At 37.0% G+C, this 25,186-nt stretch overlaps 4 protein-coding genes and 1 long non-coding RNA gene across 5 annotated transcripts; 2 read left to right on the forward strand and 3 right to left on the reverse strand.

Moving 5' to 3' along the window:
- Nucleotides 1-1,062: 1,062 nt before the first annotated feature.
- LOC110740334 (lysine-specific histone demethylase 1 homolog 1-like) lies at nt 1,063-4,145 on the forward strand. Its single transcript, XM_021857739.1, has one exon. The coding sequence runs from the start codon at nt 1,220-1,222 to the stop codon at nt 3,776-3,778; it is 2,559 nt and encodes an 852-aa protein (XP_021713431.1). The 5' UTR covers nt 1,063-1,219; the 3' UTR covers nt 3,779-4,145.
- A 562-nt stretch (nt 4,146-4,707) lies between these two features.
- On the reverse strand, nt 4,708-5,713 carry LOC110681619. The gene has a single exon (XM_021857775.1). It carries the CDS (start codon nt 5,624-5,626, stop codon nt 5,024-5,026), a length of 603 nt encoding a protein of 200 aa, XP_021713467.1. The 5' UTR covers nt 5,627-5,713; the 3' UTR covers nt 4,708-5,023.
- Nucleotides 5,714-7,205: 1,492 nt separating this feature from the next.
- LOC110681597 (7-deoxyloganetin glucosyltransferase-like) lies at nt 7,206-10,746 on the reverse strand. The gene is made up of 2 exons (XM_021857752.1): nt 9,755-10,746; nt 7,206-8,289 (listed from the first exon to the last, which is right to left on the reverse strand). Exons 1-2 carry the CDS (start codon nt 10,254-10,256, stop codon nt 7,343-7,345), a joined length of 1,449 nt encoding a protein of 482 aa, XP_021713444.1. The 5' UTR covers nt 10,257-10,746; the 3' UTR covers nt 7,206-7,342.
- An 88-nt stretch (nt 10,747-10,834) lies between these two features.
- On the reverse strand, nt 10,835-16,427 carry LOC110681612 (probable nitronate monooxygenase). The gene is made up of 6 exons (XM_021857768.1): nt 16,113-16,427; nt 14,205-14,417; nt 12,599-12,694; nt 11,933-12,078; nt 11,491-11,710; nt 10,835-11,317 (listed from the first exon to the last, which is right to left on the reverse strand). The coding sequence occupies exons 1-6, from the start codon at nt 16,245-16,247 to the stop codon at nt 11,129-11,131; spliced, it is 999 nt and encodes a 332-aa protein (XP_021713460.1). The 5' UTR covers nt 16,248-16,427; the 3' UTR covers nt 10,835-11,128.
- A 3,632-nt stretch (nt 16,428-20,059) lies between these two features.
- Nucleotides 20,060-21,185, forward strand: LOC110681629. Its single transcript, XR_002503296.1, has 2 exons — nt 20,060-20,784; nt 20,933-21,185. It is a non-coding gene; the product is annotated as an uncharacterized LOC110681629 (long non-coding RNA).
- The last annotated feature ends 4,001 nt before the right edge of the window (nt 21,186-25,186 follow it).

Below are 25,186 nucleotides of genomic sequence, written 5' to 3' on the forward strand. Positions count from 1 at the left end.
ATTTCCTTCTCTCATAACTTATTCATTTCAGATTAGATTATTTCTGTGAATGTAAATAGGCCTTCAGTATTAACTTCCTCATTCCCCCATTAGTTGGCCATGGATTTGACTTTTATGTCACGCATTAACTCGTCATTGTAAAAATCAATTTATCAAAAGAAAACAATAGATTATAGATATGTTTGTTTACTTAGCTCAAATTTTCTTTTGTGGTCAATTGGTTTGAATGGGGTTCAAAACTTTTAGTTACACTAATGTGCCTGATGATTGATGAACAAGCTGTATGATATTTTAGAATTGGTCAGCACTTAGTATATAATAATTCTTTTACTTATTAAAAAATCGCATTTTAAGATTAATCAGGTCTAATCAGATGTAAATATAAAGTTATCATTATCTAACACAACTAATGTGGTCTTTATTGTAGGCTTGTAGCTTTAAAATCATGATTTACACTTGTTACAATTTTTTTTTTATTTGGTTTCTGTTTGATTATCATTGAATCAAAATTTACTTTTTCCTAATCAAAATTTACTTATTTTTTAAGGGCAATGCTACCGAGCGAAACTCTTTTTTTGGCCGTGCCATCTCCTGTAATGGCGATTTCTTGGTAGCTGCAGTTTTCTCCAACTCTCGACTTCACCATCGCTAAGCGAAAGAAGATTTCAACTCCTCAACCTACTAGTCGACAACAGAATGCTGCTAATCAACGACTCGTAGGTCAGGATGCTAAAAGTGGATCTGGGCAACGACCTTCAAATGCGGATTTGGGGGGAAATGGGTTAGTGACTCCTAAGTCTTCAACTGCCATTGTTACTGATGTTTCTTCGTCATGCAGCCCTAAAGGCTATATATAAGCATTAAATATACTCTTGAAAATTGTATAAAATTAAAAATTTATGACAAAAACACGCTTAAATAAGTGTAATTAATATTTATAGTATATGATTTTTTAGCTTTATAAGATTTTCAAATGTAAATTTAATATTTATAAATAGTCTTACGGAGTACTTTTTATACCGGCATTTTCTAAGTCTCTATAGTCACCTAATCAATATGAAAAAGGGAAAAGTATTGAAAGAAAAAGGGAAAAGGATTGGAAGATAAAAACAATCAAGAACCCTAATTTCAATTTTCAACTACATTGAACAGGAGAACCCGAGCTCAAATGAAATAACTTTCTCACTCTGAAACTCAAATTATTCTACTCGTACATACAATGAACACCTCCACCACCACCACCACCACCACCAATCCCCCTTCTCCGCCACCTCCCACCGCCGCAGAAACCACCCCCGCCGCAAACACCGCCACCGAAGAAACCAACCCCACCCCCGCCGCAAACACCACCGCTGAAGAAATCAACCCCGCCGCAAACACCACTACCACAACCAACAACGACGACAACAACACCAACAACAACAACAACAACACCAACAACATCAACAATGACGACAACAACAATGCAACCTCCGACGACGTTTCCACCCCATCAAACCCCCTCTCACCGCCACCACCCGACGATGACACCACCACCACCACCTCCGAAGTACCCATCATCCCAAAACGCCGCCGTAAACGCAAACACTACCAAGGCACAATTTCCATGGTCCTTCGTCCTCACTCTTCTTCTCGCTCTTCCTCTTCTCTCCTTGACTCACTCTCCCTCTCTCTTCCTCGCCGTCGCCGCCGCATCGCCGACCTCTCCAAGGACCCGCCACCCCTCGATGTTGATGCTCTCATCGCAATCTCAGTTGGGTTTCCGGTTGATTCTCTCACTGAAGAAGAAATCGATGATGCTGTGATTCCTACTCTTGGAAGTGCCGATCAATCTCAGTATATTAGTGTGAGAAATCTTATACTGTCTAAGTGGAGGTCGAATGTTTCCTCTCTCATCACGCGTGATCATGTGATGGAGTCTGCGAAGCCGGAGCATCGTCATCTTGTTGATGCTGCACTTGGGTTTTTGGTTAATCGTGGGTATGTTAATTTTGGGCTTGCTCCTGAGATTAAGGAGAAGAAGCCGTGCGACAACAATGGTGATGGTGTTGTAGGGGAGGCCAACATTGTTGTCGTCGGCGCGGGGCTGGCGGGACTTTGTGCGGCCCGCCAGCTCCGGGATATGGGGTTTAAGGTTGTGGTTTTAGAAGGGCGGGCACGGCCCGGGGGAAGAGTACGCACGAGGAAGATGTGTGGAGAGGAAGGGAGTGTTGTGGGTGCTGCTGATTTAGGTGGGAGCGTGCTGACCGGAATCAATGGGAATCCGCTTGGAGTTTTGGCGAGGCAATTGGGTTTTCCGCTTCATAAGGTGAGAGATATTTGTCCTCTTTATTTGCCTAATGGAAAAGCTGTTGATTCAGATGTTGATTCTAGAGTAGAAGCTGCATTTAATAAATTGTTAGATAGGGTTTGTAAGCTTAGGCAGGTTATGATGGAAGAAATGAGAAGTGTAGATGTTTCGCTTGGAACTGCATTAGAGGCTTTTAGGAAGGTTGTTAATGTTGCTGATGATCCTCAGGAGAAAATGTTGTTGAATTGGCATTTGGCTAATTTAGAGTATGCCAATGCTTCATTAATGTCGAATTTGTCAATGGCGTTTTGGGATCAAGATGACCCTTATGAGATGGGTGGGGATCATTGTTTTATTCCGGGTGGGAATGAGAGGTTTATTCGAGCCTTGGCGGAGGATTTACCAATTTTTTACAATCGCACGGTGGAGAGCATTAGGTATGGGGATGATGGGGTGTTGGTTTATGCAGGTGGGCAGGAGTTTCGGGCGGATATGGTTCTGTGTACTATGCCATTAGGAGTTTTGAAGAGGGGGGATATTGAGTTTGTGCCTCCCCTACCTCAAAAGAAGAGGGATGCTATTGATAGGTTAGGATTTGGGCTGTTGAATAAAGTTGCAATGTTGTTCCCGTATAATTTTTGGGGTGCTGAAATCGATACTTTTGGACATTTGTCGGAGGACCCATCTAGGAGGGGTGAGTTCTTCTTGTTCTATAGCTATTCTTCAGTTTCAGGTGGGCCTCTTCTGGTGGCCCTTGTTGCAGGGGAGGCAGCCATTGAATTTGAGAAGGTATCTCCTATGGAATCAGTGGGGAGGGTTATGGATATATTGAGGGGGATATTTTACCCAAAAGGAGTGGATGTTCCAGACCCAGTTCAGGCAGTTTGCACCCGATGGGGTCAAGACAGGTTCACTTATGGTTCTTATTCTTATGTTGCTATTGGGGCATCTGGTGATGATTATGATATTCTTGCAGAAAGTATAGGGAATGGGAGGGTTTTCTTTGCTGGAGAGGCGACCAATAGGCAGTATCCCGCTACTATGCATGGTGCTTTCCTTAGTGGGATGAGGGAGGCTGCCAATATACTGAAGGCTGCCAAAAGAAGGTCATTGATTCCAGCTGACAAGGCAGAAAATAGTAGTTCAGAGAATATTGAGGATCTGAGTAAAATATTTTTGAAACCAGACATGCAATTTGGAAGCTTCTCTGTTTTGTTTGATCCAAGATCAGATGATCCTGAATCTCAATCGCTTTTGAGGGTAGAGTTTCGGGGCGAGAAAATAGAAACTAGTGCTCTGTATTTGTATGGTCTGCTTTCAAGGTGTCAAGCACTTGAGCTGAACAAGGTGGAAACTGATTTGGATAGGTTAAATTTATTGAATGGGAAATTTGATTTGCGGTTAGTGGGCAAAAAAGGATTATGTTCTGCTGCAGAATCACTTATTGCAGCTGTCAAAGCAAATATATGCTCTAAAGAAGGAGCATGATCTTGAATGTACACCTTACTCCCAGCTCAGAAGGGAAGAACTGTAAGTTATGAGCAACTGACATAGAAGTCCAATGTTGTACATTAGTGTTTCTAGGATGATGAGGAAATAAATCAATTGCTCTCATACTAAGCAAATTTTTATGTTAGAATAGGTAATTTATGGCGATAAGCTGACTTATTTGTAGGTTGTGACTAATTTATCGAATTTGAGCTAGAGGATTTAGTGATCAATTGTTTAGTCCCTTTTATGTACATTGTAGCTATTCTATATGAATGTGTGGTTGATTATACAATGGTATTTAGTTCCTTTCATTATGCCTTGGCTACTTGATGAACCTGAAGCTGTAGCCTACTGATCTTGATAAGTATTGTTGCAAATTGAATCTCTTGTTTTGTTTGTTGCTGCATCGTATATGGTCTTCCCAGTTTGCATTCTCTATGAAATGATCAATCTTATGTTGGCCTGCTGCTTCGTCTTTTCCACTAATAAGGTGGTGGTTTGCTCTAAAATTCAACCACTATAGGAAGCACCCAACTTTCATTACAAAAACAAGAAGAGCGACGGTTGTGAGGGAGTTGTATTACTCTGTTTTGGTCCATAAGAAATCCCTAAAACTTTGACAGAAATGGGTTATAATTCCATGTTTTATTACTCATCTGTATCACCTTGCAAAGATTTCAACAGTCAAGGAAGGTCAATCATTTATGTAGCTGATAGGCAGTAGTGATTTGATGTCGATACTGATGATTGTTGATGAACGTTTTGGCCAGATAAAACGCCAAGATATCAGATATGGTCATATGGATGAATTGATTGAACTTCTGATACAAAGTTAAATACTTGTATTTGCAATTTATACAACTAGGCTAGTTTATGCTTTGGTTTTTTGGAACTAAAAGTGCAGTAATTCAAATAAATTGTTTTTTGAACAAAACTTTCATTTCATTAAACTTTCTAATTTCATTACACATTCAAACATCTAAATTATGTCAATTTCACTACCCATAAACGAAATTCTACCCCAAAACATGTCAATTTTCATTTTTTTTTTGAACGAAACTTCCACTCATTGTTCATTTCATTAAACTTTATAATTTCATTACACATTCAGACATCTAAATTATGTCAATTTCATTACCCGTAAACAAGATTATACCCCAAAACACGTCCATTTTCATAACTATTACAAACATCTAAACACTATAAACAACACCCAAAATATAATTAAACCCCGAAACCCTTTCAATCCGAATAATCTTCGTCAGTCTCAACCTCTGCACTCTCAACTGAGCTATACTTCTCCCCTGGGTTAATATCATCCCAATCTCCTAATACATGTTTCATCTTATACTTACCAAATTTTAAAACAAACCAGTCACCCCGACTAAACGGCCCCGGCACACGGCGAGGAACCCTCATCACGAGCACCCCGTGCACAACCTCAGCTTTCACACGGCCTGTGTCGTGCGTCTCCGGGTTAACACCAAACCAGCCCTTGTACACCCGATTAGGGGTCAACCGACTCTCGAATTTATGCTTTGAGCTTTGTTTTCCATAGAATCCAACCACTTCGTTGTTCTCGGCCCAAACCTTGTACCCGTTTTCTGAAATACCCGGGAAATCGACCCGCATTATCAGCTCGTAATAGTCCTCTTTAGCTTCTCCGTAGCCGATTCCGAAGAAGGAATCGCTACCGCATTTCAGATGTGGGTAGATTATTTGGTGTTGAGGAAGTGATTCGGCGGCTGAGGTAAGGTTGCGCGCGGCGGCGGAGAGAGAGTTAGAGGCGGTGAATACGGTGGAGGATTTGCGGGTGACGGCGGTGAAGATCGATCGTAGTGCCATTGTTTAATTCTCTCTTCTTGAGTTTTGATTGTGTGAGTGAAAGATCAATTTTAGTAGTGAGACTAGTGACCGGTGTCACAATTAACCTACTCCAATCCATAGTACTTCCTCTGTTTTTTATTTATCGCATCATAGGAGGTTTGACGGCAAAATTTGAGAGTGGTAAAATTACAAAAGTGTCCTTGTATTATAAAAAAAAAAAGACTCACCACCTTATACAATTGCTGTCAGCTTAGGTGAAGTGTTTCCGTGTATTACCCAAAAAGGGGACTCAATTTCTGACTTATTTCCACTCACAAACTCAATTTCTGGGTCGGGTTTGGGACTGTGATTTGGGTTTGTTAGCACGACTCAACCCAGATCTTCCACCCATATCACAAATAGGTCCGACTTCTTTCGTAGGATCTGAACTCACATCAGTCACCAAACCCTCATAATTAGTCAGTTCTTGCGAAGAACAACCAGACCCACTTTTTCCGGCAACCACAACAGGGTTGGATTTGACCAACCCTTCCTCTTCTTCAACAGATCTAAGAACTTTACCAATCGCAGCAAAGGTTCGTTGGCTGAAAATGTCGCCACCTTTGCCTGACATGTAGAACGATTTAGGCCAGGAAGCCCATTCTTCAAAAGCTTCAACAAGAGCAACAATGAAACCCTGCTCAATTTCATCATCACTCGCAAAGAGGGCTTCGTACAGGGGAGATAGATCCATTATACGAGGAGGAAGAGAGGAAACAAAACGAGGCAGAGAGGAGCAGGACACACACCCTTTCAAGAGGAGAGAGAAAGAGGAATAGAGTTGGATGAAGGAGGAAACAATGGCTGTTCAAGCAGGAAGGGAGGAGAGAGAATGAGGGAGGAGAGAGAATGAGGAAAGTGAGAAAGCTCAAGAACACACTAGAACTAGGGTTTCAGACTTAGATTTGTGCAAAAAAAACGAAAAGTGGACTGATTAATGAAGTATGTATTTAAGGTAATTTATCAGGAAAAAAAATTGGGTGGTGTATAAAGGGGTTTAATTTGGTAAGAGGAAGAATAGTAGGTGGGGTTATGATGTTATTGTAAGAGGGGTAAAAAAGTAATTTTGTAGGTAAAAATTTGCTAAATAAGGAAATGATGTAATAAAAAGTAAACTTCCTAAACTAGCAAGTGATGCGATAAAAAAAGAACGGAGGAAGTATTAGCTTCGGGTAATAATCAAGAAGGGAGAGAGATATAATACGGAGTATTAAAATTTAGTTTATTTGCCAAAAAAAAAAATAGTGTCACTTTAAAAAAAAAACGAAAAGAGTTTACATGTTCGTATTAATCAGCTAGGAGCTAAGACTATATACTACCTCCGTTACAGGTTATGTGCAACGATTAGACATTTTCCCTCTCTACTTTATGTTAAATCGTTGCACATAACCTGTAACGGAGGTAGTACAAAGTTTGTTCAAGTGAAAAGTTGAATTCCGTCTATATTATGCAATGCTTTTTAGATAGTTCAATAATAATCGATTTTGATTCATACAAACAATTTCAATTGAGTAATAGGGGCATGATTGAATTATACCAGAATATAGAAGCTTCCAAGTTCCAAGTTCCAAGTTCAAAGAATAAGCCTCCAATATTACCTTATTGGAAAAACAACCAACTTTTATTGGGTAAAGAACGCACCAAATTCTATCACAAGTTTGCAACACATACATGAAAGTTTATAGCTTTAACAGTCTAATTTTGTGGCAAAAGCACATCCTCTATTAACCTGCCCAAGTTCTTGTATGAGGAGCCACTAGGCTTTTTAGCAGCCTCTTCAGCCTTTATCTTCCACTCCATTGCCCTCTTTTTCATCTCCTTACCCTTCTTTCCCTCCATCAATTCCGTCACCAACTTCTCAATCTCGTCTCTCTTTGCTTCACTCCCTATCTCCATCCCTATCTTCCACTCGACACAACTATATCGACAATTTGTCTGTTGCTCAGCGAAAAAAGGCCAACTTATCACTGGCACACCTCCGTTTATAGTCTCAAGAGTCGAGTTCCACCCACTATGAGTCAAAAACCCTCCAACCGCCTTGTGCTTAAGAACATCCTTTTGAGAGCACCAACTAGCCAACATACCTCTTTCCTTAGTTTCAACCACAAAATCATGAAGTAATGTAGGGCTATTCTCATCTACAACAATATCTGGCCTTATAATCCAAAGAAATTGCTTCTTGCTATTTGCTAACCCCCATGCAAATTCTATAAGTTGGTTTTGTGTTATTTTAGCAATGCTTCCAAAGTTAACATACACAACAGAATTAGGCTCTTTCTTGTTCAACCATTCAATGCACCCGAGTTCTTCTTTCCATAGGCTTGAATTGATGGATCTTATTGCGTCGTGTTTGGGAATCATTTGATCAATGAGGAGTTCAAGAGAGCCAATTGAATAAATAGGTGGTAAGTGTTGAATTGAACGTAGAGAATCCAAAACTTCTTGTTCTAAGGACTCGAATGTGTTTATGATTATAGCCGAAGCCTTAGAAGATTCTTCCACGGAATTAACCAAGAAATTGAACATGATATCATCTGGATCGGTTGTTCTAATGAAGCTAGGTAAGTCTTTTAATCGAATGTTCTTCATTCCTGGTATCTTTACTTTAGTGTCCAAGTACCCATTCGTTATGCAACGTTCATCTAATCAGTGGCGAAACCATATAAAATTCATTAGGAGGTTAAATATAACATTTGAATATTATTAGTTATAGAAAAACTGTCATGATGAAACAATAATTTCATTACTATATATATATATAGGAGTAATTATTTTTTACTTTGCTTTTTAAATTATGATCATATCACATACGTTGCCAATTAACTTTAATTTTTTGAGACAGTATAACAATTTATGGAGCTAGGTCAAGATAATTAATATGTACAGGACTACACAACTCAAAAAAATTGAAATACAAACCAAACAATTAGTAATATCAATTTATTGTAATTACTTGTAAGAATCCATAATTATTTCAATTTTGGCGGCTTTCATAATTATAGTTTTTTTTTTTTTTTTCACAAGACTTTTCAAAGAGAATTAGGAAGAGTACAATTTTATTATTAATGAATATGGAGTACTCCATGATAAATACGTTGTAGCTTTTTAATAATACAGTAAAGAAATTCAACTACCACAAAGAAAAACTTCTATGTACATACTTACTTTACTATCAAGTCAATCTTTACATTTAAAGTTCAATTAATAGGCAGTGTCCAAGATACAGTGTAAATGATGATAAATTGATAACGACAATAATTAGTATGTTGTAAATTTGTAAGATAACCTAAATAACACTAAACTATTTATATGTGATTCAATTTGAACTTCAAAAATTGTAACATAAACTAAATAACACGAAAACTATGTACAAGTATATATCAAAATATTCGATTCAATTCCAACTTCAACCTGTGTTTCCTTTACAAATTTTTCATTACTAACTTAAATTTGGCATACAATTGTTAGTACTGAGTACTAAATATTTGTGAAGAACAGTAAATAATTTGATCGGTTGGATGACTTGGGTCATGGAGGTCAACTTATTTATACTCCGTATAAATTTTCTTTAAACAAACAAAAATAAATAAATATAAGGTTGTAATTTTCTCTTGAAAGATATTTTAATAGTAATTTGACATGAAGTCAACTAGTCAAGTAGCTAGTAATCAGTTAAGTATTAGTTTTGTAAAAAGGTATTTTTCAACAATTTACTTGTAGATTATTGAGCTATAGTTTAAATTACTTCATAAAACAATATGCCAAAACCTAACTATAGAAATTTTCGATTTAAATTTTACTAGTATTTAATTACAAATATTTTAAATTGAATAATTTGATTTAAATTTAATCACAAATATGCCAAAACCTAACTATAGAATTGGTTAATGCCTTAAATGTAATAATAATAATAATCATTCCTATCTACCTTGTAATTAATGGAGATCTTTCATCTCTAAATCTCGATTTAAGATTATGTGATCTAATATTTTGAGGCAAGTAGGCCTACCAATAATTAGTACTCATACTCCGTATAATGAACTCCGTACTTCATATGGTAGTAAAACATTGAGTAGCAACAATAATATATGCAAGTGTGTAATGTACCTTTCAAAGGAGTCAATCCTCTATCAGCTAATGTCCGATAGTGGACGTAAGCCAAGTACCCACAACCGCTCATTGTCCAAAACGCCACTTCTGGTATCCCAAACTCCTCAGCAGCCTTCATTGTGAAGGACATACAACCATCAGCCACGATGCAAGTCACACGTGGACCGCCTTCCTTGTTGAGTTTTGTAATAAGGTCCCGGAATGGGCCGAGGCAAGTCTTACTAGTGGACCTACATAGCTCGGGGATATCCTGGGTGGCCTCCACGCTGCCTTCAGAAGGCAGAGGGAGGCCATCCGGGATGGACTCAAAACGGAAGCTAGGAAGGCCATCTAGGGAATGAGGGCCGCGAGAGTGGAGGAAGCGATTGTGGTTGTAGATGGTATTAACAAAGGTGATATGAAAGCCATTGGAGTGGAGTAGCATGGCAAATTGAAGCATAGGAGTAATGTGGCCTTGTGCTGGGTAAGGAACACATATTGCATGCCCTCTTTTACTCATTTTTTATCAGGGTAGCTTTTGTTAATGCTTGGCTTTTGGCTTTGGATTTTATAGCGACTTGCAAGTTGCAACGTTTGTATAGGGTTATTGTAAGGACCTATATATTATTGTATACTCTAAATATATATACGGAATAATAGTATTAATAAAAACGTGCATTTTGCCACTAGTTAGGCCAAATATTAGAAGTACAAATTATATGCATTTCATATTGGTGGTAATTATAAATACATAAATTGTAGATCTATCTAGGTGTAACCACTCACAAATTTTATGAATGTGATCGCAAGTCAATCATAAACAATTCAACAAATATAGCTACCAAGTAATAAATAAGAAGGAAAATAAGAATTTATTGTAATATATATCTTGTATATGAAGGTCACCATTCAATAAAATTATAATTACTCCGTAACCTATAAATGGCATTAACAATATAACAAGTCACGTTATAAACAAAAGGAGCCAAACATCATGTTGAGCTTTCAATTATTGGAGTTAAGGGAAATTCTTTAAAACCTATTTTTTTTTTTTTCTAAAATCTAATTACACTTCAATCCGTTCTGGTTTGGAGTAGATTTAACGAGATTTGAGGTTTTAAGCAGTGTTATCAATATGCAAATATATAGTACAACATTGTCTAGTATTTTTTACAATAACACCTCAAAATAAAGTTTTCTAATTTAGAAATATTAAAAGTGGGGAGTAAAGATTGACAGAGAACTAGAGAGTAAACAAAGAATAATACTTGATGAGGCATTAAAAACAAGTTTATTCAATTCTTAATACAGCCTGAAATTTTAGATTTCTAACCTCATCAGTCAGACAATGATCTGCTTAACCCCTCACCTTTTCTTTCTCCCACTTGAAACTTAAACATCCTTAAACTTCTGTTGTATCAACAACCGAGCTTCTTCAACAATCTTCTTCACAACTTCCCCAGCAGGTAATATTTCCTTGATGAGGCCGACTCCTTGCCCTGCATACATCCCCATACTCTCGATATCACCAGTTGTTGTTTTGTTAGGCACAGTTCCTGCAAAACGCCTTACCTCCTTTTCCTGCAAATGGCAAGGGAACCTGTCAACTTAGAAGAACTAGATAGTAGCTCAGATTGTTACATGTCAGCTGAAGTTAAATCCCTTTGTATTAATCTAAATTCCTTCTTTCCTTTTCACACTTCCTAATAGCAATTGTAGGAGTGACTAGTGAGCGAGGTGGGAAATATTCTTACCACTCCATGTATTGTTGAGCGCCCAATGACAGGCTGGTTTGTCTCATCTTCATTCTCAGGAAGAGATCTCCAGTTACTGAAGAATGGAGTTAATAAGACGCGTTGTGGTGCTCCAGGCCATCTTGCACGACCAAATACATTAGTATACTCAGTTTTGGAACATTCAATTAACTTCCTCTTGTACACAGGATGAGCATAACTTTCTTCAGTTGCGAGAAACCTATACCATGCAGATGATATTAGCTTCATCAGACATGATAAAGAACATAAGCTTTCAGGAGGTGATAACATTGTTTATTTAATCAACCAGTTCACATATAGTGTTCAATGATAGTCCATAGTTGCAATCTGAAAAAATTCCATTAATATTCACTGATTAAGTTTGAAGTCTTAGTACTTCTAAAATCTTTCTGCTTCACTAAAAATACTAATTATTTCATACCTAGTGCCAAGGGCAACACCTCGTGCCCCAAGGGCCAAAGCAGCAACATAACCACGCGCATCCACAATGCCACCTGCAGCAATTACCGAAATATCTCGTTCCCCGATCAGGTCAACTACTCTAGGCACCAAAGCAATTAACCCTTCCTGACAATATAATTGGAAAAGAAGATTTTGCTGAAAACTAGATGTAGAAAGAATCAGATTATTAATATGAGACGCATGGGACTATGGGAGAGTACAACAGCGTCAACATGAAAGTAACGTATGAAGGAGTCAACAACTTGTATATCATTAAACCATTATAAATGTTCACAAACTGTAATTATTTCCACTTCTAACATCATCTGTAAGACAAGACGGTAATAGAAATGCTAAAGGAAAGCAAATAATTAGACATGCTATGTTGCTTCCTTTTCTACCATGAGCAAAAACATTGGTCAGAACTCAAAAATATGGTCACACAAATAATTTTCTACAATACAAGGGCCAAAAAACACAGTGACAATTGGAAATCAATGTTTCACCAATGCCTCTAAAAATCCTCACCTTGAACAAGATATGGGAACTGGGAAGTGAAACATAATCTCATCTATAATGACAGAGGCACTATTTTAATTGACCTTTAATCCAACAAGCAACTAAAATTCAAAGCACGAGTAGTTACCTGATCTATCACATGCCCACCTGCTTCACGTCCTTGTACAATGATTGCATCTACTCCAACATCAATGGCCTTTTTTGCTGCTTCAATACTCCCAACCTTGTTCACACAAGCAGCTCGACAGTCAATCATCAGAGAAATCCTCTGGATTTAACAATCCGGCTGTCTACATCCAAGCAAAGGAGGATGGGGAATCATGTAATATGCACGAAAGTGAGTTCAGATGGCAAGTTAAACCCAAGACATAATAATGGGAGCAAAACATACCCAGTGATCTTTGTCATGAAAATAATTTACAAGACAAGACGCTTGGAATCTAAAGCTACAGGACTTGGACTACACAGGTTAAATCTCATAGTTGCGGAGCTTTGGAAGTGGCAAAATTTATAGACCAGAAGTTCATAACATGAACCTCCAAAGTCTAAAATCAGAGTATGACAACTGAACTCATCAAATCACTGCACTACCACATGATCATAGCTCAGCAAGTTCCACATAAATATATTCAAACAACGCATATGTAGCAAATCCCTATGGATGAAGCCATGTTTCTAAACACAGCAAAGGTCCACAAGGATTAATTTTCACAATAACAAGAAAAAAATAACATTTCGAAAACAAAGCAAAAGAAATAGAATGACAAAGGGATTCTTATTAGAGAAAAACAAAAAGGAACGATATAGAGATGAAATTGGAGAATTCTGTAGTGAATAAATAGATAGCAACATTGACTGCATACCACAAAAGCATACTCTAAGGAATCTATGAGTCGCCCATGTGTTTCTTCTGAGAGCTCCAGAATTGGGCAGGACAAGAATCACCAGTTTATGTGTTTCGAGGACCTTCTAGCAATATACCATAGCATACAGATTTTAGAATATTGGATGCAACCAATGCAGGAGGTTGAACAGTATATACTAAGCTCTCAAAAGAGTTAATTAAGGCCTCCAAGAGTCCTAGCATGCAATGGGGACCAGGTGATGAAAAGAGTCAGGCGACCTGAGTTGGCTACCCTTGACTTCATGTGTGTATATGTCTGGGGGCTGTCTAAATAAATAATAAACCTGATTAATTCCTCTTGCCAATGGCTGGCTATGCATTAGAATAACCTTATACTGAGAGCAAACTAGAAGCAAACCGCATGAAACCTCCCAAAGACCCTCCAAGATTTGGGAGCCTCCCCATTTTGGGTTGTGACCTGTGAGTAACTTCCTAAGGCAAAGCCAAGATCTACTGGTGCAAATCAGACATGGCAGGTTCCTATCACTGATAACAGTATGGGGTGGTATTGCAATTCAGACAGTCAATGTTTATTAGGTATAAATACACTGCAGCTAAGCCTACTATACATTGTTTATTAGGTATATTAACATGTCATACTAAATTGACTACCAATAGGTCTCCAAGGGAAAAATACTTGCCTCCATTCTCACTGACTACTTGATCCAATAAATTTTAATATGAGTGTGCTTCAATAGCTTTTGAGGATCAGCACAATGACACGAAACGTTGAATACACACCTTTTCCCCAACAACTCTGCATACAAATTACAAAAATATGCAAAAAAAAAAAAAAAAAAAAAAAAAAAAAAAAAACATCTAAACTTACTTGAGGAACAACTTTGACACCAGCATCATGAGCTCTATGAACAAGCTCTTCAGAAACTTCACCCCAATATAATTGCAGTACAGCCACTTTCTCCTCAAGTATAGCTTTCACATTTTCTTCATGAGGAAATGCCAAAACAACACCAATGCCAAAGGGTTTGTCAGTTAAGGTCCGGGTCTTCCTTATCATCCCCCTCACATATTCTGGGCATTCCTGCCCAAAATGATCATAATAGACTGTCAAGAGTGTTAACTAAGTCTGCATGGAGTATTGACTATTATATCTATGTAACATTATAGTTAACATCAGGGGAAAAAAAAGGGATACACAAGTTCACAATCTTCACATTGCTTATTAAATTCCACTGATCATCCTCTTTCTCTCTACACCAACTCTACACCAAAAAAAAATTATATATAAATGGGTGGTCAGTGGTTATAATATCTCTGGGAAACACATCAGTGGTTATAATATCTCTGGGAAACACAACAGTCAGAACTCAACTCCATCCAACTAGATTAACGTATCATCAGTCATATACTGAAACTGATAGAGAAAATCCATCATGGTGATGTCAACAAGAAAATTTATCATGGCCTAAACTAATCAGGGAAGGGCCAGACTAATCTCATATTTATTTTTCTCAACTTAAATACAACATGATAGAGGTAAAGCTACGCGCAAATATGAAAATGAAACATAGACTTGCTCTAACCAGATTGTAGTTGCTAAAAACTCAAGATTCCAGCTTGAACAAATTTTAAAATAACGCTAGTTGAAAACTCTATGAAGGCGAGCAAAAATTTTTGTCTTGTCCTAGCTTACAACCTATCATAGATATTTCTATAATCCAAGCACTACTCTCCTCTGCACACCAGCCCAAATAAATACCCTACATGAGGATCGCAGCTTTCTTGCTTCACTCTGACTAATCATCCTACAAGAGTACAAAGGTAAGGAATATGGTTGTAGTTTACAACTGGGAACTGGGAAGCACATATAATAGTCACACAAATTCTTATATTCTGATGATTACTTTCTATTTTTGGTTTTTTTTTTTTTTTAAGGGTATCAATTCATAATTCATATCAACTTCTCACCTTCAGGGTTAGTCCTATATTATTGAAAACCACTTACAATTTTACACCTAAAGGCTCAAACTCACTTCGGGATACTCAAAGAGTCGAATCCATACAAATTTATCATGCAGTCATGAGTTTGGAAATGGGTTGTATTGAATAATTCAATTTTAGTTGTTCAAATGAGCCTTAGTAAATAGTAATACATATTCTTGGATCTTATGTTCAAACTCCCCAACACACTTGCATTGTTAAAGCTCTAAACAAGTCATACAGACATCATCATCATCAACATCAACATCATAATGCAATAATTAACATGACCACCAATAAGCAAACGGTGAGCAAAGTGATCAACTTCAAACTAAGTATCCATTCAACCCATCAATCTTAATTAAATCAATCAAAAACATAACTTACATAAATCAAACTTCAAACAAAGCATCCATCCTATGATTCCTATTTATCTATCTATCTGCAAAAAACAGTTAAATAAAACAAACTCATCCATCTATCTATCAATCATGAGATTTACAGTTAATAAATCAACATCAACTACAAATACCCAAAAGCAAATTTCTGATTTTTCTCAACACCAGAATAAAAATAAACAGTCAAATCAAGTAAAAATTAAATTACACTTGATTACGATCACTATCTACAACAAATACTCCAGAAATTGCCTCCTTTTGGGGTTTTTTTATGGTTAAATTAAGAACTACATATGATCATCAAATCACTGATTATGATTAATACCCTAAAAACCCAGAAACAAATAATCTGCCATAAATTAAATAATTGACTGGAAAAAAGTGGGAAGAAATCAAACCCAATCAGGGGCTCGAAGAAGGCCAATTGCACCAGCATTAGCAACCGCAGCAACAAGTTCTGGACCAGAAATGTCGGGACCAAGTGGGGCCTGCACAATTCCATAGTCAAAACCCAGAATTCCATTCCACCCCATTTGTTTTTACCTATTTCTTCTGAGAAAGTTTTCCTCTTTATCACTACAAAAATGGTGGGACTCAAAAAATTCAAAAATTGGATGCGTGTGTAAGCGAGGACGTAAGCAAAGGAAAGAGAAAACCATTTTGTAAATTGCATTTGATTGCAGATGGCGGGCGCAAAGCTCAGACTTTTCCATTGTTTCCTATTTGTTACGAAGTTTTTTTTAGTAATTTATTATTAGGTACCTACTTTTGAAACACAATTACTCCCTCCATTTTTTTTTAAGTAATTTATTAGGTACCTACTTTTGAAACACAAGTACTACCTTGACTAACTTTCTAACTACCTTGACCACCCTTGAAAACACCAGCCAACCACCGACACCACTGTCCAACCACTGCAACTATCACCTAGCCACCGAAACTATGGAAACTTTCGGTGGTGTCGCCGGAAGAGAGGTAGGGGTCGTCGAAGGGGGGGTGGGGACCATGTAAGATAAAGTATGTGAGAGAGATAGATATTTTTATTATTTTAGTGGGGACCATGTAAGAGAGAGGAATAATAAAATAAGTTGAATGGGGTTTATGTAATAGAGAGAAATGATAAAATATAGTACAAAGTTATCAAATATAGAAGTGATGCATTAAAAAAAACCGCTAACGCAAAGAAGTTTCTAAACCGATGCAATTATGGCTAATGATGTTAGGGAATTAATTTATAAATATAGGAAAAAATTATGGCTCAGCAAAAGCGGTTCTATACAATAAAACCGCTAAAGCCATTAGCGGTTCTTAGACAAGAACCATAGACGTCATTAGCGGTTTTCATTTTATAAATAAATAATGCCACTCACTCACACTTACTTATATTATAAGGAAGGAAAGGGCAGCAAATAGTACTACGAAAAGTCCTTCTGACTTACTTCTACCCGAAAAACAAAAAACAAAAAAAAAATGCAATTGATGATCACCCAAAACCCAAAGTAGCAAACACCATTATAAGCTGAACCAGAATTTTTTTAACCTAGTATCAATCCTACGTGGACAATACCATGGGAATAAGTTTATAAACCGACATAATTAGGGAATTAATTTATAAATAAGCAATTTCTACGGAAATCGTTCATTTATCTTTAACCAAAAAAATTAGAGAGTGAATATTTGTTTTTATTTTTTAATACGTATCAAACACGCGGGTCACGGACTCACGGGTCACACGGGTCACGGGGTTATTAGTTTCCTTTATAACTTGAGTATATCATTTTTCAAAATAAAAGAAAAAAAGGAATATAAATAAACAGAGACCATTATTCTAACAAGTTTGGAAGCGCACGCATTGCGTGCATGATTTTTAAGATGGTAAATTCCATTGTGTTGGAGTTTAATTCAATAATTTCAACATACCAGTTATATTATCCGTTAAAAAGTAGAATTGTTGAAATTAAGCCAAAACCCCTGGTCACTTTGGCTCGAAACTAAAAGTTTAATTTAGAATAATAATGTATTAAATTACTCTGTACAATATTGTGAAGGACCTAGGTTAGAAAATTGATACTTAGAAAATTGATGTAATGAATAAAAGTATTGCTTTTCTCAATATGAAATTAATACTTGTAATATTTATGTAACTTTCTACACAAAAATTTCTTTGTTATTGTTACTATTTGCACACATACTAACAATAAAGCAATCGAAGATAGAGTTTTAATACAGTAAATGAATGAGCATAAGGACAAAATAAAATAAAACAAAAGCGTAAAGTATAATACACAGCATAGAGAAAAGTTTATAAAACATTCAATAGAGGCCATGTAATTTTGTTTGAGGAAAGTTGAAATAGCATAGTACTGTATAAAATACTCAATAAGTTATTAAAATATTAGGGATTAATACTTAGACACAGTATTAAAATTATAGATATGTTCATTTAAAAAAAAAAAAAATAGAAATGTTGTCATTAACGGTAAAAAGTATAATTAGTCCTTAAAAAAGGTTAAAGTATAATATTGAGCTTAATATAACACCATTTTGACTAATAATTTTATCTACAAAAGTTTAATCACAGTACAATTTATTTTTTATTTAATAAAAAATTACAGTATAAAACAAATCTAATAATTTAATCTTATCAATTAATGTAAAGGTTTGATCAGGCAGATATACACTCCTTGCTTTTTTATTTTTTATTTTTATTTTTTTTATGGAGGATATACTCCATTGTCAGAAATCAGAATATAATCGTTTATTCTTTGTAAGTATAGTAGATTTTTTTTTTAAAGCAAAAATTCTTTGTAAATAGTAGTTGAATTATGTTTTTTTTTTAAAAAGTACAGTAGTTGTTTAATACGGAGTATAAAACATATAAGTCGTCACTTAAAAAAAAAAAAAAAAAAAAAAAAAAAATCACTGCATAATACCGAAATACTAATTCCTTCAATAAATATCAATGGGTGAATTCATGCCATTAATGGTCATATAATTTTAATTAACATGCATCTCATAAATCAAGAGATAATACATACAAGTAGGGGTGTACACCGGTCCAAAACCGGACCGGACCTGGACCGGACCTGTTTGGACCGGGGACCTGAATTAGGTAATTTTGAGGACCGGGGACCGGACCTGATTTAACAGGTCCGGTTCCGGGCCAGACCTGAAAAATCAGGTCCGGTCCGGGTTTAGACCTGAATGGACCTGTTTTGTGATTTTTTCGTTTTTTTTTTTTTTTTTTTAATAAATAACCTGTTTCAAAGGCTGTGATCCAGAATTACTATAACTTTAAGATGATTCTAACCTCATAAGATTGCCAATTTATCTCTGGATGTCCACTCTAGTTCTGTTTCATCAAATTTAAGCATAAAGAACCAAACTTTAATATCTAACTTTCAACGACTAAAAAACCCAACAACCTTAACCTCAAATTTGTCCATCTTCAATTCATCTAAACAATTTTTATCATGATTAATATTAAATACAGACCAAAAAAAGAAATTATTTTGACAGGAGGCTCAGATCGGCATAGCATCAAACAAACAATTTGGTGTGGCAAATCTAGCAAGGGAAAAATCAACAATGGCGGCAAACCAAACCTGAAAAGATGCGCATTTGAAGAGAGAGAAAATCTCAACCCAACAACATGCAAACACCCATCAAATTGCTGCCAAGCCAAATGGCAAATTAACCAAAACAAGAAATGCCCACAAAAACCAAATTGAAAATTGATTGCTATTAAACGATTAATTATCATCACAGCCTCATTATTGGTACAATTACTACTTCTAGTACTACTGAATTTTATTTTTATTTTTTGGGTTTTTGGATTGATCGATTTTGGGCGGTGGGCGGAGAGACAGTGACTCAGTGAGACTTGAGATTCTGAGAAGTTGAGAGTGAGGGAGAGTGGGAGACAGGGAGTTAGCACTTAGGGTTAGAACTTAGAAATGAAAGAGAAAAGTGAAGAGTCAGCGTTGATTTTTGAATTTTATTTTTTTTTTTTAAAAAAAAATACAATTTTCCCGGGTTTCAGGTCCGGACCTGAAAACCCCGGGTTTAGACCGGGTCCGGACCGGGACCGGAAACCTGGATTTTCAAGGACCGGGACCGGACCTGAATCAACGGGTCCGGGTCAGGTCCGGTCCGGTTCAGGTCGGTTCAGGTCCGGTTTCAGGTCCGGTCCAGTTTTTGTACACCCCTACATACAAGTATTGCATTAATAATAGAGATATATAGATTCTTTAAAAAAAATAGAGATATATAGAAAAAAAAATGATTAAAATTAAATAATTGTAATGTTGGACAAAATAATTTATTTTTTTTTATTTTTTGAAAAGCAACAAAGTATACAATGTATTATTAAAATTATGCACTCATAATCAAATTAAGAATAAAACACTACTTCCAGTCAAAAAAAGAATAAAAACTACTTAATAATTAAGCATACCCCATATTATAGAATGATTGAAAACGTAAACCACCCACAATCAAATGCAACAAATTCATTTTATCGAAATTAAGGTAAAGACTAAAAACTCATTACTTGTAAAAATTCTATAAAATAAAAGAAAAATATAATCATATCCAAAAACCAAAAGGAATTGGAAAAAAAATATTGGTTGAGAGTATATTTTGTAGACTATAAATAATTAAATATTGGTTGAGAGGTTTAGTTTATATTAAAAAGAAAAAAAAGCCAAAGATTGTTATTCTAGAAGGAGAGCTTCATCCCAATTCACATCCATCTGATATGAAAAACCCTAACCCAAAGGCCAATGATGATGGATTATCAACAAGAAGCATTGCAGATCTACCAGACAAGCAATTGAGTGAAATATTTGTCCGACTTCCGTGTTATGAATCTGTAATCAGATGCAAATTTGTATCGAAACGTTGGTTATCTCTACTGTCAAACCCTAAATTCGTGATCGAATTCGTCAACCACAAGAGGAAGTGAGGCAGAATTTCCTTCCATGGACCTTTTTATCGTTGAGGCAGGTGAAATTAATCAATGATGATGATAACAGAACAAATCAATCATTTATCGACACCAATAATAAGGTATTTTATAGCTCTCCTAAATTCTCCTTGAAATTTGTATATATTATAAGTAGGTATAAATATATAATATATACAAATTATATAGAAATTATTCTAAAATTAACAAATTACATAAAATTAACACATGTTGACCGCGAATTCCTCTTAGAATTTGTGGATTTCAATGCTTGTACTGTGGCTGTTATCAACCCTCTTTTGATCGAGTTTGGATTCAACCCGAATATTTTTACAATTTCATACCAGTTTCGTTTGACCGAGGAGGAGCGAGGTGAAGGTTTTGATGTGGCTCCGTATACCTTTGAAAGACTGTCAATGCTGTTGGTTGTATTGTAATGGTTGAAGTTGATGCCTGAGTTATATGTTGAGAAAGTTTTGATGATAGAAATGAAATTTTATTTTGGAAAGGAGAGAGTGGTTGAATATTGGAGGGGAAGCTTCTGTTGTTGGATTCGCAGCACAAAGCTCACGAGCTTTCAATTTTACGTTTTTTTTATTTTTTTTTATATTTTGTTTTTACTATATGATGTGAATATTATATTGATACAAAAACATGAACTGTTTGATGTATGTGATTTGGAATTATTTTTTTGAGAAAGTTTTGATGATAGAAATGAAAATTTATTTTGGGAATGAGAAGAGAGAAATCAAATTTTATCTCCCCGATAAAAATTGTATTTTCGAGAATTTGCACTTTAAAAGCAGGGGCAACGCTAGAAAGAAAATTATAAGAATTCCTCAGTTTGGGCCTAACTTGGGCCAATAATTTCATGTCCAAACCCGTCCAAAAAAGGCTGGGCTGTGCAGGCTTTTCATATTTCAAGTCAAGCAAAAAAAAATGAAAAGTAGTGTATAAATGCATGCTTAACCCGTCCAAAAAAAATTATGCAAGGATAGACTAGATCCAATTTTGGGCCCAAAAAAATGCCCAAATTTAGGTCAGGCTGGGCCATCTTTGATCAACTCTACTAAAAGGGTATAAAGGTGCAGGCCTGCCTCAATTAAAACGGGTATGAGTTTAACTTTGGCGAGCAAGTAGGTGGGTGTTGGTACAAAAGTCATACCCACCGTTGGTAGCGGGTAGGCGGTGGATTTAATGTCAAACCCACCTAGTTACTCGCCTACCCATCCAATTACCCACCCGCCAACTTATTACTACTTTTATTGTTTTATCACAAATTAACTACTATTTTGAGTTGGTCTAAAAAAATAAAAAAACAAACAAACAAACTAGTCATTAGCTCGGCGATGCCTCAATACATCGTAAATTTATAAGTTTAATCAAACTTAATAAAAAAAAGGTTAATGCTGGACAATATTAATATATAAGTGAGTGAAAAATGTAATAATCTATTACTATGTCAAATTAAAATGTTATGGTTATACATATGAATAGTATTTCAAGATAAAAGGGATAGTGGATATTCTCGTGGGAGCTAGATCGGGTGTAGATCTAGTTTTCTACCCGCTTAGATGGTATGGGTGTTGAATTTTTACCCACCGCGGGCAATGCATGAGTAGCGAGGAAATTTTGCGGGTGCGGGTAGGGGAGGGGGACTCGCATCGCCCTATTATCATCCCAATTTGTCACAAAACTCACAATGTCTATGTATTTGGATTCTTTTTTTTTTTTGAAACCACCTGCGGATAAAAATTAATAGAGGTCAATTTCCGCCAAAGTTAATAAGCTTTGAGGAAACGGACCTAAGCAAACAAACTCATTACAACCTCTAGAGTCCCACCTAGCCACATTGTGTGCTAAGGTATTACCCGCACGTTTTACATGAGAAATCGAGAACACATTAAAACCTTGAGAAAGTACATTAATATCATCAATCAAGAGAGAAAAAGGAGTATAATTGCCATCCATCTTCAAGACTCCCTTCACGACTCTTAGAGCATCCGTCTCTAAAATGACAGCCCCATAGCCCAATCTAGCAGCCACTTGAAGCCCAAACCGACATGCTGCAGCTTCAGCCACGGAGGACTCCCACCCAGCACTCTCCTTTCGCACAGCCGCAGCCAGCAAACTCCCAGCATCGTCCCTGAGCACGACTCCCAGCCCTGTCTGACTTCCACAATGGGCATCACAATTGATTTTAACCACACCCAAGTGCGGCCTTACCCAAGCAGAGACTGATGGCAGGCATGAGACACCTTGCGCCATAAATACCCTCTTTGCATACTCACCATAGTCGAGCACCGATTTCATCAGATTAGAAGCAATACTTACTGCACAAAAATTTGCATTTTCAAAGATAATCTGATTGCGACACCACCACACTGCCCAGGCTAAAGTAACCACCTCACGCAACTCAGCACTACTAACCTTCGAAGCTAGCCATAGCAGCCTCGAACTAAAGCACGTAGATGGGGCTTGATCAATTAGAGATGAGAAGGCACTTGCATTCCAAATATTCCTAGCTGCAGTACAATCAAATGTGGCATGTATAATAGTTTCATCCCCGTTCCCACATATTGAGCACAACTTATTATCAACTAAATGACGGTAATGTAGCCTATCCCTCACAGCCAAGAAGCCTTTGCACGCCTTCCACAAGAAATGATTCAACTTGGGAGGAGTCTTTAAACCCCAAATAAGCTTCCAAACATCATCAGGGGGTTGTGTATGTATCCTTGTACCGCCCTCCTTGCCCAGCCAATACCCCGAGCGCACTGAGTATTCACCTTCCTTTGATGGCCACCAAAACATCACATCTTTCTTTGGACAAAAAGATAGGGGAATCGATAAAATTAACGCTTTATCAACGGCGCTAAAGTTATCACTAATCACATCCACACGCCACTCCATTGAATCATGATTAATCAAATCACAAACTCGCAGCTCCATGTTGCTATGACTTAGAGGAGTCGGCACACACACCGACGAGTTACCAGGAAGCCATGCCGAGTCCCACACAGAGATACTACAACCATTCCCAACCCTCCATTTCACACCCTCGAGTAACAATGATTTCGCTCCCCAAATGCTTCTCCAAGTATAACTCGGGTCAAAACCCCTATTAGACTCCAAAACATCACAATTCTTGAAATAACGTGCTTTCAATATAGAATGTAGGAGAGTACCTGGATTATGGTGGAGACGCCAACATTGTTTCGCCAAAAGAGCTTGGTTGAAAACCCGAAGGTCACGAAACCCCATTCCACCAAGGCTTTTCGGTTTACACAAGTCCTCCCATTTTTGCCAATGCAATTTTTTCCTTGAAGCCGACGACCCCCACCAAAAAAATGCAAACATCGCATGGAACTCATCAATAATTCTATCGGGGATCTTCAAAATGCTCATCATATATGTCGGAATCGCTTGGGCAACGACCTTTATCAAGACTTCTTTCCCGGGCATAGATAACAACTCTTCTTTCCACCCCTGCAATTTATTCCATAACCGCTCCTTAAGACCCGCAAATATGACTCTCTTAGACTTCCCAATTATCGTTGGTAAGCCTAGATATTTCTCATGCTTCTCCACCTCCCTAACACCCAGTGTATCCACAATTTCCTGCCAACGATTGATGCACACTTTTTTGCTAAACGCAACTTCAGTTTTGTTTAGATTAATTTTCTGGCCCGACGCTCTCTCATATTTGCTAATAATATTAGCTATCACAGAGCACTCTTGAGTATTAGCTCTAGCAAAAAGAATACTGTCATCTGCAAAGAATAAATGTGACACTCGGGGGGCGCCTCTACAAATCTTGGCACCATGGATAAGGCCATCACCAGCCGCCTTATTAATCAAGCACGAAAAAGCGTCAGCACATAATAAGAATAAATATGGGGAAATCGGATCACCTTGTCGAAGACCTCTTGAAGGAGTAACCGAACCCGACACCACCCCATTAATCTTGAAAGCAAACTGGACGCTTTGTAAGCAACTCATAATCCTACCAATCCATGCCATAGAAAAACCCATCTTGCACATAACCTTCTCCAGAAAGACCCATTCCACCCGATCATAAGCTTTTCTCATATCTAGCTTCAAAGCAATGCTACCATCCTTCCCTTCCCCCCCCTTCTTCATAGCATGAAATATTTCAAAAGCCACAAGAGCATTGTCAGATATCAAACGACCCGGAATGAAAGCACTCTAATTAAGGGAAATCACCTTATCCAAAATACCCTTCAATTTATTAGCCACTGTTTTCGACACAATTTTATAAATCACATTGCAGCAACTAATAGGTCTGAACTCCGACAAAAGAGTAGGGTCCTCACATTTCGGAATAAGCACAATACAAGTATCCGATAAATTCACATCACCCCTCCACCACCCCTTCACAAAAGCAATAATATCAGGACCAACCACATGCCAGAATTTTTGAAAAAAGAGAGCATGCATACCATCGGGGTCGGGGGCTTTGTTTGGGTGCATCTGGAAAAGAGC

Source organism: Chenopodium quinoa, unplaced genomic scaffold (assembly GCF_001683475.1).
Source record: "Chenopodium quinoa cultivar QQ74 unplaced genomic scaffold, ASM168347v1, whole genome shotgun sequence".
Lineage (NCBI taxonomy): Eukaryota > Viridiplantae > Streptophyta > Magnoliopsida > Caryophyllales > Amaranthaceae > Chenopodium > Chenopodium quinoa.